General features: G+C 44.6%; 2 protein-coding genes across 5 annotated transcripts in view; both read right to left on the bottom strand.

Annotated features, from left to right (window-relative positions):
- Positions 1–1349: 1349 nt before the first annotated feature.
- Positions 1350–10117, bottom strand: adora2b (adenosine A2b receptor). The gene is made up of 3 exons (XM_047606594.1): positions 9362–10117; positions 8734–9205; positions 1350–2407 (listed from the first exon to the last, which is right to left on the bottom strand). Exons 2-3 carry the CDS (start codon positions 9051–9053, stop codon positions 1675–1677), a joined length of 1053 nt encoding a protein of 350 aa, XP_047462550.1. The 5' UTR covers positions 9054–9205; positions 9362–10117; the 3' UTR covers positions 1350–1674.
- A 317-nt stretch (positions 10118–10434) lies between these two features.
- Positions 10435–15269, bottom strand: part of specc1 (sperm antigen with calponin homology and coiled-coil domains 1) — a 57722-nt gene continuing 52887 nt past the window's right edge. For all 4 annotated transcript variants that reach the window (XM_047606591.1, XM_047606592.1, XM_047606590.1 and 1 more), the window contains 2 exons: positions 14997–15056; positions 10435–11694 (listed from right to left, as the gene is read on the bottom strand). In XM_047606591.1, the coding sequence (XP_047462547.1) occupies positions 11605–11694; positions 14997–15056 (150 nt within the window). In that variant the 3' untranslated portion in view covers positions 10435–11604. The remainder of the gene's footprint in view (positions 11695–14996; positions 15057–15269) is intronic.

The raw sequence follows: 15269 nt of genomic DNA, 5'->3' as shown, positions 1-15269 counted from the left end.
TTCAGTGCAATGCTTTCCTTTGTGTAGTGATGACTCTGAGGTGACCGGGAACACTTTCACTTTTTATTTCAGACTAAATCACATGGATCTCTTTTGTGAATTGAAAGCTCAACAAGAACAAATATAACTTTAACCGACACGCCCCCGGGTCTGGTGCTTTAAAATGTGATTCATGTTTCACTATGAGCACCGTCAAGAGTCTTCAGACAAAATATCCTTAGTGCAACTTCGCTTCTCTGCTTTCGGTGTCTAGCTCCTGCACGGAAAATGGAAGTTATGTCTATAAACCGGACTAAATAACGGTGTAAATGTAATGTTTACCCAAATGAAACAGCCCCTCTCAGCTCAGCCAGTGACTCGTGGAGAACTGGCTGAGCTAACAGGGCTTCAGGGCGGAGGGGGGGTTGTCAGCTGGACTCCTAAGGCAAGTGACATTCGTAGACACTGTGAGCTACTACATTGAATGTGTACACAAAGCTTGATGGATGAGGAGTAATGCACTGAATTGGAATATGACTGAAACTGACAACTTACACGACGTGGCTCGTTATAAAGCAGCTGACAATCCTCTGCACAGCCACGTTTCTGTAAAGGGTAAAATCATTTGCCACTTCCTGAGCTTTTTCCTTAACATAGAAGTCACATGGAAATGATACAGAGCACCAGCACAGGTGGGCTTTGCCGAACTAATTCTTCTCTCTGGGTCTGAATCGTAGAGGCTTCCTCCAGACTGCAGCCCCAGGGGTCTCAAGATAATTTTGTGTTCCCTGTGGCTATGATTCATAGGGTAGGAAAATCATTAGTTTTCTTGAGTTTATTTTTGCCTGTTTCCCTCGCTCCTTCAATTTATTCGCTTGTGACTTCTAGTATGTAGGGAAATCTATTTCTGATCCCTCTGCCCACTTTTGAGGCTTTCTGCCTGCACACAAATCGCAAACACTGGCACTTAATGGAGTGTGGAGCAGCAGAGAGCATTAGAAACATCTTCTAATTTTGGATATTGATATGAAGAACACCACAGTTCCACCTCTAAGGCCACCTCTTACAGTTAAAGCTAAAGGAAATCTACTTTCTGTATATTGAGCCTGTGACGTGAATTAGCATGAATTCATTTTAAAGGTTCACAAGTCAATAACCCAGGATGAAGAGTGCTGCTACTGTACTTCTCTAGGTACAGGTCTAGTCAAACAACGTTTTTTGATCTCTACATTCTCGAAGACAAGGTCTCGTAATAAATAAAATGATCAAACATTGGCACCCAATGTCGACGATACAAAATAGCAGGGCACAAAAGAGGAGTGTTTGCAGCTGTAACAGTGTGAGTTTAGAATGATAAATAGCTTCTTAAGTTTGGATCCTGTTCACAGTCCCACAAATCCAGTTAGCTTCAACGTGTTTTTTTTTTTTTTTTTTTTTTTTTTTCCATCGAAAATCGAGAATCCTTCACAATACAAAAGTTACGTAAGACTATTGAACATTTCACTGCTTGTCCCCTGATACTCGGCACAGTTCATAAATAATTGTCCACAGTCGAGACGCGTCCGTCATGGGTTCATCTTCACATATATCATATCATACCCTTGTTCTGTAAACATTAGAAATCGCAGTGAAAAGAAAATTCAAGACTGAAACGACAGGGTTGACACAAATAACACTCCTTCTCTGCACGGCCCTCTATAGCAGAGGGTCGATGGTCATGTGGATCTGGTCTCTGTTGCGCCTGCTGCCGTTGGAGCTGAGGTACAGCTCCTCCTTGCGGCACAGGAAGTTCTGGGCCAAGATCTTTCGGAAGGTGTTCCTGAAGTCCTGGATGCGATAGGCGTAGATGATGGGGTTGACCGCGGAGTTGGCGTGGGAGAGAATGATGGCCACGTACATGATGACTTCGGGCTTCCTCAGATCCTTGTAAAACAGCGTGAGGCAGTTGAGGATGTGCACGGGCAACCAGCAGAGGGCAAACAGTCCCACGATGATGGACAGCGACTTGGCGGCCCGGATCTCCTTCTGCAGCAGCCCGTGGTGTTGGCTCTCCCCGTTGCCTACGCACTTGAGCTCGATCTGTCTCAGCTGCTTCCTGGCCACGGTGAAGATCTTCAGGTAGATGCCCAGCATGATGAGCAGCGGCAGCAGCACGCACACGAAGAAATTGAAGTAGACCATGTAATGCATGTCCACCACGCTTTCAAAGAAGCACTTCAGCTTGCAGCTCTGCAGTAAGCCTCCCTTGCCCCTCGGCCCCTCCTTGAGGGGAGTGTTCGTGGTGTTGTCTGCTCCGGAGGTGGCGTTCGCACAGCTCGAACTCTTCAAGTTCCATCCGAAGAAGGGGATGAGGCCGATGACAAAGGAGAGGATCCATAAAATAGCGATGATCTCTCGGGCAGTCTTTCCCGTCATCAACTCCTTGTACCTGGGGAAAACACAGCACAGATTATCGTCTTAATATGCGGCACAAGTTTTGGACTAATGTCACACTTTGCTCTCCCTCCCCCCCGTCTGTTAGTGTGACCTGACTAACACATCACATCCCCCAACGTACGACCGTGCACAGAAAAAGCTCACGCAGAGCAAGACAAACATGCACCGAGATCAGCCTCTGCTTCCTGTCAACACGCTTGTTTTTGTTAAAAGGTTTCAAATTGAATTTGACAGCTGTTGTTTTGTCTCAGTCAAGGGTGGATGACATAAAAGTAGTGACACCAAACTAGAAAATACTCAAAGTCCAGATGTGTAATGTACTTTCCTGGTACAGTGTTCAACGTCAATTCAAACAATCCACAGTTTAAATGTACCTGCCTGGAATGGAGCTAATTTCGAAAGACAAAACTAAATATTTTGAGCCAAATGTCTTTACGCACTAATGTTTGAAGAAAGCACAAAGTTGTGGGCAATGTGGTATTTTATGTCTATAACTAGCATTATAACAAAGTATAAATATCACATTAATGTGGGAAATGTGGTCAGAGGTTCCTTCATCTGGCGATCTGCTAATAATGATAAGCACGTACTCGTAACCAGAGTGGGTTCTGTGTAGCATAGCAACCATAGCTTCCAAATAAACATGATTCTACTAAACTATTGCACAGCTATTCTGACCATGTTGCTGCCTTGTCACCAGTGGAAAGTACAGCTCCGCCTCACTTAGTATGCAGGTCACTATGGCTGCAATTCAGAAAAGATGATGAGAAAAGGTGCAGATTTCTCCTCATCTTTTTTTGTCGTGCTCACATTCAGAGCACGCTCTCAGCGTGAAAACGAAAGTGTTTCTGTGGCTTCATCTGATGGGACATCACTTCCTGCTAAACTCACACAAACAGAGCTCAAAGTTCTGGGTGCTGCGATCGCATACAGTAAGAGGAAATCTCGCAGAAATACAGGAAGATCTGAAAGAAGTGATGAGGTGAGTGGAGGCCCTTTTCAGTCTGCGCTTTCTGTCTCGACGTCTGAAACTCTCAGAGACGTTTCCTGTCAGGTTTTTCCACTGTACATGAGAGGACAGTGACAGTGATGCACTGAGTCAGCATGTTTTTTTTTTTGTTTGTTTTTTGTTTTTTTGTGTGTGTGCGTTTTTATATATGAAGCCATTCTCTGTCTGAAATCTGATATGAAATGGTTGGGAGCAGGTGCAGGGAGGCTGCATCTGGTCAAGCGGGGCTGAATCACTCCGCTCTTGTCCTGACCGTCTCCGCCATGTGAACACGCTAGAAGCAAAATTCGCCGTTTCCCCAAACTGATTCAGCCGAGCGACCGCACGGGAATAATGCCTCATAGACGTGCTGCTGACAGCCGCGCACACACACACGCACACACACACACACACGCACACACACGCACACACTCTGAAAGCCATTCTGAGCTGGAGGTGTCACAAGTAATCCATCTGACCTCCACCACTGTAGCCTGCACCGTCACACTGCAGCACGACTGTAGTGTGGCTCTGTCATGCACTAATGCTCAAATAATGAATGATTAAGAAGTATTTGTAACAATATATACATCTTTTGTGTTCTAATAAAAACAATTTCAAAGGTAAACAGAGCAAGATCCCCCTTTCATGTGGATGTAAAGAGACCTTTCATAATATCAGTCATCAGTTACATAAGCTCACAGCGCGCTGGGAAGGGATCTCTTTACAGGCAGCACGGATGAACAGTGGTTTTTAAATGTGCAAATGGGTAGGAAAATGTTTATGTTGTTTCTAATCCATTTATACATTTTCTTAACTCTTATCCTCCTTTTATTTTCTGACTTTTTTCCCCCTTCAGACCACTGGACACAATCACCAACACCAGCATCCACTCCAGCTCACCAGCATCAGTCTGACCACCTCTACCACACACTGTCTGCTACCTTCACAGCGTTTCACTTCACTGATGAGCTCTCACATCCTGCAACAAATAGTAACCAGCAGACATACAGAGAGAGAGAGAGAGACAGATCTGCGTTGACAGATCACAAATAGCGAGTGAGCGAGAAAATGGAGGAAACTGTAGCATAGGTCACGCTGATGCAGGGACAGACCTCGAGCTCTCGCAGTGACACGACGTGCATGTATGCACCGTCCGCATCACATTGCTTACTGGGGAAGAAAATGCGTGACTCATGTGAAGCAAATGCGAGAGTTGCCAAATCAAGAAGCTTCCAACTTCTCCATTAAGAAAACCCGAAATTTGGCAGAAGGAGAGATTTCAGCAAGCGCCGCGTCGATGTTCACATGGCCTCTTTCTTTAGTTCAGCTCAGTTTATTCATACAGCCAAATGTTTCCAGGATGCCAGACAGAACCGAAAGGCAGAAGTGACGAGGAAAGAAACTTAACAGAAAGAAAACATTAAGGAACCCATAATTCAAGGCCTGTTCTATCTAACATGACGTGACCTGCTTTAATCTGCTTTACACCCCCGCACGCACATCTGACTGGTGTTTGTCTTCATGAAGTGTGCGCCGGTCCAAAACTCCTCGGCTATCTCACTACATCCATCATTCTCCTTCAACGTGAGACTCATGGAAAATACTTGTTATCAAGATGAGTCCTGTAAAGATGAGAGCGATGAGGAAGTGGCTTCAAGCTGCAGCACAGATAGCAAAGGTAGGGAGTCGGTGTCATCAAGATCCAATTTCAGGCAGACACAATTTGCAAGTAAAATGAAAGCCATGTTACCGTGACGACACGGCTTCTTAATCATTAGCCAAGTCTGCGTCTGAGTGGGTGTTTAGAGAGAGACAGCTCTGTGTTGTTAATAATAACTCCGTTAGTCCCCAGAGTCATTTATTCATCGGTGGTGTTCCACCGGCCCCCGTGCTGCAGCCCCCTGCAGGGAGGCGAGCCCACCGCCTCGGGGGCCATGAATAATACAGCACTGTCCTGAGACGGACGAGAGGAAAGCTCACGATGACCCGCCCTCCTCTACGGAAGTGCTCATGCGTTCACACACGTTATTTTCCTGTGGTAACGAGTTCATTTCCTCCGTTCTCTCAAGATCTCGAGTTATTTATCTCGTTACCTCGAGAGAATAAAGTTGTGTTTTCTAGAGATCTGATGTTATTTAATTCGAGAGAGTTACCTCATACATGAACTGCCACGCTGACTGATGGACGCCCTTTACAGTTATGTACTAATAACGCCAATAGCCCAATGTATATGCCTACCTACCTACTGTGAGGTGAGCTGCTTGTTTTGTGCTTTAATGTTTGCTATATAACCAGAGTTTCTGGAGAAAATGATGAGACAAATAATAATAGGAAATTAACTTGTTATCACGGGAAAATGGAGGAAATGATATGTACGAATGCATGGCCGCTTAGGGCTTCCGTACTCCGTACTCCCAGAAGGTCCATCTCCTGCACATGGCTTCCCACTCTGTCTTTCTCTCGGCGGGTTCAGGGAGCGAGCGGCCGACTGAATGGATTAGGTCTGCCATGACGACAGCATGCTGGCATCTATCTTTGTTCTGCTCTCTGCCTCTGCTTTACTCCTCATACATCCCTCCTCTCCTCTCTGTCGCTGGGCTTCCGCCCTGGGGCCTCTGACCTATACCAGGCCACACACACGCTCTAAACCCTCACAGCCTCCACTTCTATAACCCAACTTCAATCACCGCCTAACGGGCGGCCGTTCACGCTGACAGCACCGGAGACATTTATACTTCCCTCAGCTCATCTCTGCGTGTGCAAACAGAGTTGTACGACATTTGCATTATAAATTGTATTTAAAGTGTATTTCTGAAAAGCAGACATGCGAATATCACACATTTGCATTTGTAAAGCTGTCATGCTTAGTGGCATCTGATAACACGAGCATCATTTAGAGAGAAGTGAAAAAGTACAGCTGTTAAGATGGACTGATATCACTGATCATCACCAAACCGGTACTCCACTCAACATCTAACTTTTAAATGTGAAACTCACCCACAGGAATCTGTAAAGACCAGCATCAGCGCTGTAATTAACCACTATAAAACTGAAACCTCTCAAAATCTAATATTCATTTATTCATTTCAACATTTGTTTTGAGTCTGTATTGAGTGTGTCCAGATTTCCGAGCATGCATGCAGAGGGGGAAAGTGGGATGCTGCAGCCGGTAAATTGACATAATGTGGTGGTTACGTCTTTCCAGAAATGGCGTATTGGCGGTGTGAGATGTTTACTGTTAATGGTGGAGCTTTGGAGGCGCTGGGAGTTTGTCACGTTCGCACCGAGCCGGCGTCTTCTCACGACTTCTCTGACTCTCAGCTGAAATGACCTTAAGGAATGAACCGTTAATTTGACCTTCTTCTTTGCTGAAGTATCCAGAGTCTGTGGAGGCGAGTCCTCTTCTCCAAACCATATGTTGGAGAACTCACGGACAGACGAACCAGCGTTGATGATTTTCGCACCTGACTGAACCTCGTTGTTCTCTACAGCTGATCTACAGTCATTTCAGGATCCACTGACTCACTGCATTCGCTGTTGTGAATAACGCATGCCTCACCGGTAGAATGATGCATTCCTCACTGGATGTCTGCATATTCCAGGTGTTACAGTTGTTTTCCATGTGAGGAATCCATAAATATGGACCGTCTGTCTCAAATCCAGTCCTCCGGGTTCTTCAGCTCTGATTCTACCTCATTTCTTTGTCATTTTTTATTATCTGTCAAACAACTACAGCAGGATTTACGTGGAAAATGACACCATGCCAACAGCACTACACCCCTACTTGTGCTGAAACAAGGACTGTGCAGCTGAAAACGGTTTAAATCTGGAGGCTCGCTTTGACCACAGTGAGACAGTGCTGCTGGTGTGGGTGGGGACAATGCTTTGGGTCCTTTGACAGCCCCAACAGGACAGAAGAACAAAATAACCGGCGGGTCTTTTTCTGAGAAATGCGAACAGGGAATCCGGGGGCTTGAGAAGAGCGTTGTGTGGGCGTGCAGCTTTGTTATCTCCTGGGGCTTGAAACATCTGGTGCTAGCCTTTTACTTCCACCAAATCCATCTGCGAAAACACTTTTATCTGAGACAGAATCATGGCCCCAAAGGCCTGAAGACCGGCCAGAAACACAGACACAAGACTGTGGACGTGTGATTTAAGATCCAGACGCACACTGATTTTGTCATCACATGTACGTGTTGTAAGAGCGGGAACTGAGCTTCCGGTGCATGTTTAAAATGACATGTTGAGAACGTTTTACAGGTGACGTCAAGAGCGTGTCACGATCTTAAAGGTGTTAAAGAAAAAGTACTTTCAGTGCATTAAGGTTTGGTTCAAGGTTCAAAAAAATAGGAGCATAAATAAAAATGTTAGAAGCCACTTGCTTGGTGGCAGACAACTTTCATCCCAGACTAGTGTCAAACCGTCCTTTCTTGCCAGGGTTTGAGTGTAATGGAAATGACAGCACAGCTCAGCCAAACAGCCCCACAGCACCAACAGCACTGAAACCAAAGCCAGAGTCCACCGAACATCCACGGGCAGCGGTGCCTTCAAGAAACACGAGAGCCAACACTCTAACATGGACAAATTCCAAAAACAACAACACCTGCACACAGACGAATCCCATCTGATAATAAAACATGTATGCTTCAATTCACGGAAATATCAGGCAGCACCGCTCTGTCCCCGCTGCCTCTGCCTGCTCCTGCTTCCTACGGCTGGACTGTGTTGACAGGCTGGAGGTTTAGTGGGAGCGACACGCTCTGCGGAGGCTATCGCCAAATGTATAAATGTGTCGTTACCTAAGGCCTCCTTTAGCTTACAGCACCAAGCTTATAAAAGAGCCTCTGGAAAGCTTCTGCTAAGCTTAAGTTAAATACTGTAAGTCTCATCTGATTATCATTCCAAGTTTAGATATCGAGCAAGCCAACTTTACCTTGCACTATGAGCTCTGCAGGGAAGTGACTCATTAGATCACAGAGATTAATGTCATTGATCATTCTTGGTTCTAAAATAGACGAATAACACGTTTTGACTTGAATGAATGCAATCACTTTTATAAAGACACACAAATGGCAACATTTTGCATTACCAAAAGTTTCCCTTACAGCCCTGTTGACAGGTGAGCGTTTGAGGACACGTGATTGAATTAATCAGAACTAAGATAAGTCAGATAAAGGAACAACTTTCTCGTCTGAGGTTTCACTCCTCACCCTTATCTTCACACCCACACCACTGATTTAAACAGATGGGGATTCCACGAGGGTGGAAAAAACAACAACTTTGGCATTAAATAGTAATGCCACACCAGAAACTAAATTAACACTTACCTCAGGGGAATTTTGACGGCCAGATATCTGTCAATGGCAATAGCAAGTAGACTAAAGATGGAGCTCTGAGTGAGTACCAGGACAAAACAGGCGAGGAAGAGGCATCCGTAAAAGTCCAGATGTATGCCGATGCTGATGGTTATGGCGAAGGGTATGGCGAGACAACCCACCAGGATATCAGCCACAGCCAGGGACACCAGAAAATAGTTGGTGGCGTTCTTCAGGGTGGTGTTGATCGCGACGGCCCAGCACACCAGGACGTTGCCGGATATGGAGAGAACAGCAATTATTACTTCAATCACGATGTAGAACGAATTCATCTCAGCAAAGTGTGGTGAGAGGACCAGGAGCTGCAGGCTGTTCAGGGAGAAGACGGTCACCCGCAACGATGTTTCTAGTCCCAGAGGATTAAACAAGTCTTTCTGCTGTAATCCAAGAATATTCCACAAGTGTGAGCTGCAGACTCAGCCATCTGTTGAAAAGAAACGGCATCACTTTTATTTATTTATTTTTCTTAAAAAAAAAACTCCGCATTTCAAAGTTGGAAAAGCTTTAGTAGTTGTACATGAACGCGTGAAATCCTCCCGTTTGCGGTACAAACGTAACTGAACAAACATGTTTTGCTCACCTTAATGAACCCGTACATGGTCTCTGGGTGTCACATCAGTAGCGACTGCTCGAAATTCGGGCGCCCGAGCGGCATCTGTGGACCTGTATCGCAGGCGGTGTCACACAACTTCTCCCCGACAGCGGTTTGAAGTGGAGGGAGAAACGCGTGAAAAAAATAGGGGGGCGGAGGGGAAACTCAGCTTCACGGAGAAGCCACGCCCCAAACAAAGACATTTACACACACACAAACTTGCATGGTTTCAAACAGCGTTAGTGTGGAATCCCAAGTGAGCGTCACCGCTCTGCCGTGCGTAATTACGCGCCAGTGAGATCGCCCTCCTACGGCCGCTCCACGTGCTTTCCGCTCAAGCTACATCTTTTGGGCAGGGCAACGCGTACGCGCCACGCCGAGACGAGACGAGGCTGCATCTGGCTTCAATCAGGGCGAAAATTGGGGACTCGGGGGAGGTAAAAACAACCCAGAGCCGATTTTCGTCACGTCTTTACGGGATACCGTTTATCTTCCGCCCGCAGCTGGAGCAAACTGAGTCAGAGTAAAAAATAGCAGGAAACCCCTCAAATAATATTCCTGAAAACTGGAATTCTCCGTCTGTCTTCTATTACCGCTTGTCCTCGAGAGGGTCGTGGAGGTCAGCCTGTGCCAGCTGTCATCGGGGCAAAGGGTACACTCTGGACAGAAAACCGCAATTATTTAGACTTAATATGGGGTGTTTCACCATTAAAAAAAAGTGTTTAAGTTTGTAATTCTCCTTAAATCCATCTCAGGTTGTTCCAGGTGAGTTAATTCGTTTGAACCTGATGACTGTGAAGTGGAAAAAGCGTGTTGTGAAAAGCAGACAACTTCTTCCCAACTCCGTTCCCACATACCCACATGTTTTATGCCCTGGCACGAAGCACTAATGGGCACAGTGGAAAAGCAGTTTAACATACACTGGTGCCCCGCAGGAATACTTGTAAAACGGGGACCCGCTGGTGCGTCCATTAACCAGCTCCACTAAAAATATACCACAGCTAAGCATGTTTGTGTCGAAACACTACAGAATAAATAAATAAATAAATAAATTATTGTGGTTTAGTGATTGAAAATAATTCTTTATTAAGCAATAAACATCCGACAGGCGTTCAAATCTAACATCTGTAAGTAGAAAACTGCATCCATTTCTGTCCACGCCGCAAATAAATAAATATCACTCTTAACCTTGCAAACAGATGTCTGTCTAAATCATACCAACAGAGACGGAGCTGTGCCCTCAGATCCTACGTGTAAAAGTTGCTCTCTCCTTCCCGATTCAACACAGCATGCGAAACACACTTACATAAATTTTGCAAAGCAGCTGCAGTACCACGTGGTCGAAGAGAATCTGTGATGGAGAACGAGAAGAAAACGGCACAAGAGGGCACAGCACGATGGTTTGATTCAGTCCTTACCGCTGTAAACAACGCAAACACAGAGATCAGTCTACTCATAAAAATATTTCTAGAAAACTATTCAGCAACTCTTGAGTCAGTTTAGTGTCTCGTCTCAGATGGAGTCTAAGGTTGGCCTAATTGATGGAAAATATAAAAGCTTCAGTTCAACTCAAAGCTGTCGGAGGAAAACACTCTCTGCCCTGTAAAGGACAAGTCAACTTGACGCGGACTCCGGCTTGTTTACAGTAAGTACTAAGAAAGAGAAGTGAGCCGCAGCATTTCAGAAGATCTTCTGTCTGGCGCTCTCGTGGCTGCATGTTGTCGACTGAGAGGAGGCGAGAGGTCACACTTAAACCATGCATAGATAGTCACGTGTAGGTCGTGTTTTGGCAAAAAACGCTTGGCACACGTTTCAAAAGGCCAGATCATTCCACAGAGCATCTGATTCACAAAACAACGGCGAGGAAGTCATTTTCTATAAACAGTTGGTGTTCTCTATAAACAGTTGTCACATATTTTTATCCAAATGGAAAGACATGTTCTCTAATCTAGGCTGTCAACTGCTACGAGGCCTGAATAGTGTTTTACATCATTGTCTCTTTGTCTGTGAATCAAACTCTCAGCTTGTAAAAAGTGTGATGTGTTTCCTGACTGTGGTTATTCTGACGGTGGTGAGCTTTTAAATTTCCTTGGTCACGTCTCTAGTGTCTGGGAGGAGATGAGTTAACGTCGCTGTGTGTGTCGGTCTGAAAGAAGAACGTGGCACTAGGGCAAAATAAGTCCTGCATTGCCTCAGATCTCCATCAGCCCCCAGCTCCTCTGACTTCCCGGTCAGGTTTCAAAGTATTTGTAGATCTGGGAGACGTACTGCATCACGCTCTGCCAGTCTGGTCTGTCGGTCTTCATCAGCTCCTCAATGTCCTGTGTGGAGCAGAGACAGTTGAGAAGAAGTCAGGTATATCAGGGTTTGAAATAGTACAAACAGCGCCCCCACCAGGTCTGCCAGACAATGGTGTAGCGCTCAAATGCAGCATCAACAAGTCGGTTTTATTTATTCATAACTTGGTTTTATGTCATTAGCAGCATCCTCCGACTTGTGTTCAATTCGACAAATAGAAAATAATGTGAGCAGCTCATTTTTTTATGCACTACATGCATCTTTTACATTTAAATTCAGTGTGATTTTTTTTTGTTTTAATATTCCTGAGGGTGAGTCACCAGTAGGACGTGGGATGGGATTTAGACTTTGTTTTTTTCATTTTTCAAATCCTGACTTATTTATTCGAACAATTAAATAAATAATAAATCTTGAATAAACGGCTGAAACGGTTGTTTGTCGAGTTGGCCTTGGGAGACGTTTGACGTCACCGTGGCTTGTGCGGACTTGGTTCTCGTTGCGTCCTCTCTACTGTTAATGAAAAGGAAATCAGCTCAAATCTTCAGCTGGAGGGAGGACAGTGGATATCATTTTTTAAAGCCAGGGATTTGCTTTAGTTTGTGTTAGAACAGCATCAGGGAGGTGGTGATTCAGCTGGACCATCATTGTGGAGGATGTAGTTTGTGGAGCTTAGCCCACTGATTACAAAACGTTTGTCAAAATAATGGAAACACGTGTTGGTACCGCAACAATCTAAAACGCTGTTCTATTAAACATCACATTACATTTTCCAGTGTTTCAACAAATGTGCTGTGAACAACATGTGAGCCTCTTCTCATTACTAGACCGCACTCAGCGTGAAGTCAGCTGCCACTGGTGAGTCAGTGAACGGGGCCTTCAACACACTTCCGTTGCTTTTTATTTACACAGAAGCTTCTTCAGTCCAGTCATCTCCATGATGCCTCCTAATGGGAGGATGACCAAAAATGTTGTGGCCTACAATTTTATTACCAGAGTTAAAACAAGGCCAAAATCAATGAAGTGTGTTAGCGGAGGCCGGAGAGCCCGGCGGCAGTTTATTACTGTATTTTATTTGTTTTTAAGACACTGACATGGGAACAAGTTTACCACGTCCAATCTTCTAACCACAAGCACGTAATGGAGAATTTAACTTTGGGTCCCATACTTGGGTTTCAACCTAATTAAATTCATTGCTGAGGTCCAGCTTCCAGATTTGAAGCAAATGAGCTGTTAGGCTGATTTGTGTATTTTCAAAGTCCCGTCGGAGCAGATGTTGTTGTTGGCCTCCCAGAGTTCGGCCACGGTCGACTGTTTTATCACGGAGCTGTCATCTGAGTTGTAAGGAGAGTAACGAGGAGAGACGTGATCCACACACTCAGCTCACGTCGGTCCGACCCTCACACATCTCAGATGCTCCGTTTCTGTGCATCATCACACAAGCAGGTCTGGAAAACTGTAAGATGGCCACACATTGTTCCATTTAATCCAGTCATTTTGAGAAGCTGGTCCTGGTCAAGATTAAACTGTTTAGCGTCCACACTCTTCCTGCCAGTGATAGAGGTGTTTACATAATGAAGAAAGAACGCCGAGGCAAGGCAGAGAGAGCCGCGTGGGTGTTTGGATGTTTTTGTGATCAACAGCTTTTGCCATCGGTGGACCGAAGGCATGATTTATCACCAAAGGCGATTACTTTAAGTCAGTTGGTGTTTTTTCTCTGTGAGTAGGAAAAGGGATGTCACACACTTCCCTGCAGGATTTAGTCACAACGTCTTAGTCAAAATGTGATGGACGTTATGTTGGCGGGTCAGGCCCAGGCTGACCAACTCCTGACTTTATGACACTTACTCAATATTTACATAAACAGTAGCTGTGAAGGAGTTTTCTGAGTTTTACCTTTGATTGCTTTAAATTTACTTATGGAATACGCCCGTGTCATCAGGGAAGAAAAACTCCACTGATGGAATAACCTGGTTATTCAGTATATTCAGGTAGTCAGCTGACCTGAGCAACTGCAGCAACCCCAGCTCAGATAACTAGACATGATGGATGCATCACTTCATCTGCCTCTCTTCTTACCCTGATGCCCCATCACTCTGGAACAGGGTAAATCTGGACTCATCAGACCACATGACCTTCTTCCATTCCTCCAGAGTCCAGTCTTTAATTCTCCAGTAAACTGAAGCATTTTTCTGGTTGGCCTCACTGACTGGTGGTTTTCTTCAGGCTACACATCTGTTCAGTCCCGGTCTCATGAGTTCCCTTCACATTGTACGTGCGGACATGGTCTAACATTTACTATTAAACAGTGCCCTGAGTCCTAGCGTTGTTTTTCACCAAACGTTATCACCGATCATCATCAATCTGGATGTTTTTCTGACCACATTCCTTCCTTGAAGACGATGGTTCTCACTAGCCTTACAGTTTTTAGTTTTTCATAATGCGTTGGACAGTTCTTAACCCAATTTTAGTACTTTCTGCTTCAGTCTCCTTAAATGTTTTTTCTCATGCCAATGATTTGACCCTTCTCAAACAGGCTAACATCTTTTCCACGACCACAGGCTGTGTCTTTAGACATGGTTGTTTAAGAAATGAGAAACTACTCATTGCATTATTTGGGATTAAATAACCTGTTGCCAGCTGAAAGATAATCACCCATTCAGTAATTATCCAATAGGAGGCTCGTACCTATTTGCTTAGTTAGATCCAGGTGGCAACTTTTTCTTTTGGTCAGGTAGTATATAGTTTTACAGACAGAAATATATAATTTTTTTTTAATTAATTAAAAGGAAAATAAATCCTTAAATAACCATAAATATCTTCTTTTTTTTTTTTTTTAACAGTACACTTGTCTATTTAGATGAGGACCTTGCAGGTCACTTCAGAGTATTTGGCTTCCTGCGTCCATCTTTATATTAACGTGCAGATATGATATTAAGATATACCGCACAATACAACAGCAAACATCATGGTACTTATGATGGTTTAGTCTGGATTTGTTCCCATAATCTTTTGCAGTTCTTCACCAGATTTAGTTTGGTGCATTGTAAAACAGGAGGGAGGATTTTCTCACTAATTCTCTCTGGTCTAAACATTTCACAATGCGGGAACGGGTTCTTGGCCAACCAGTAATGACTGACTTAGTAATGATACTGGAGTTAAGCTCTAGACTGTCAGGGGAGAAAAATGGTCCAACAAAATGTTCCGGGGGGACCTCTGTCCTGAAGCTCCGTATCAGGAAAAATTGGCAAATCGAAGCGGGCTGTTTTCAGTTTGTGTAATCAAAGGGTCCATGTTATCTGTGTGTGTGTGTGGCAGCTCAGCTCACCAGGGAGGGTTTGATACCAATGCTCTCTGCAGCCTGAAAAGCGAGGGTCAGATTCCGGACCTGAAGAACAAAAAAACAAACCGTTGAAAAAATGTGAAAGTCTCTGCACCCCGACATCCTGCTGCACCACACATGGAGCTTCAAACACCAACAGTAAGATCACAACCACACTGGTAAACCTAATAAACATGTTTGAGCCTCTTGCTTGTGTCAGAGTATTGTGTTCTCCCTATGCTTATTTGATCATCTGATATAATAAACCTAACCCTAACC

The sequence above is a fragment of the Mugil cephalus genome, chromosome 15, assembly GCF_022458985.1.
Source record: "Mugil cephalus isolate CIBA_MC_2020 chromosome 15, CIBA_Mcephalus_1.1, whole genome shotgun sequence".
NCBI lineage: Eukaryota > Metazoa > Chordata > Actinopteri > Mugiliformes > Mugilidae > Mugil > Mugil cephalus.
The sequence above is the reverse complement of the archived record's forward strand: the minus strand, read 5'-3'. Positions and strand labels throughout refer to the sequence as shown.

Coding starts and splice junctions, on each gene's coding strand:
- adora2b (XM_047606594.1), bottom strand. CDS start 9,053: ATGAATTCGTTCTACATCGTGATTGAAGTAATAATTGCTGTTCTCTCC. Junction 2,408..8,733: donor GCCGTCAAAATTCCCCTGAG/GTAAGTGTTAAT, acceptor TGTTTTCCCCAG/GTACAAGGAGTTGATGACGG.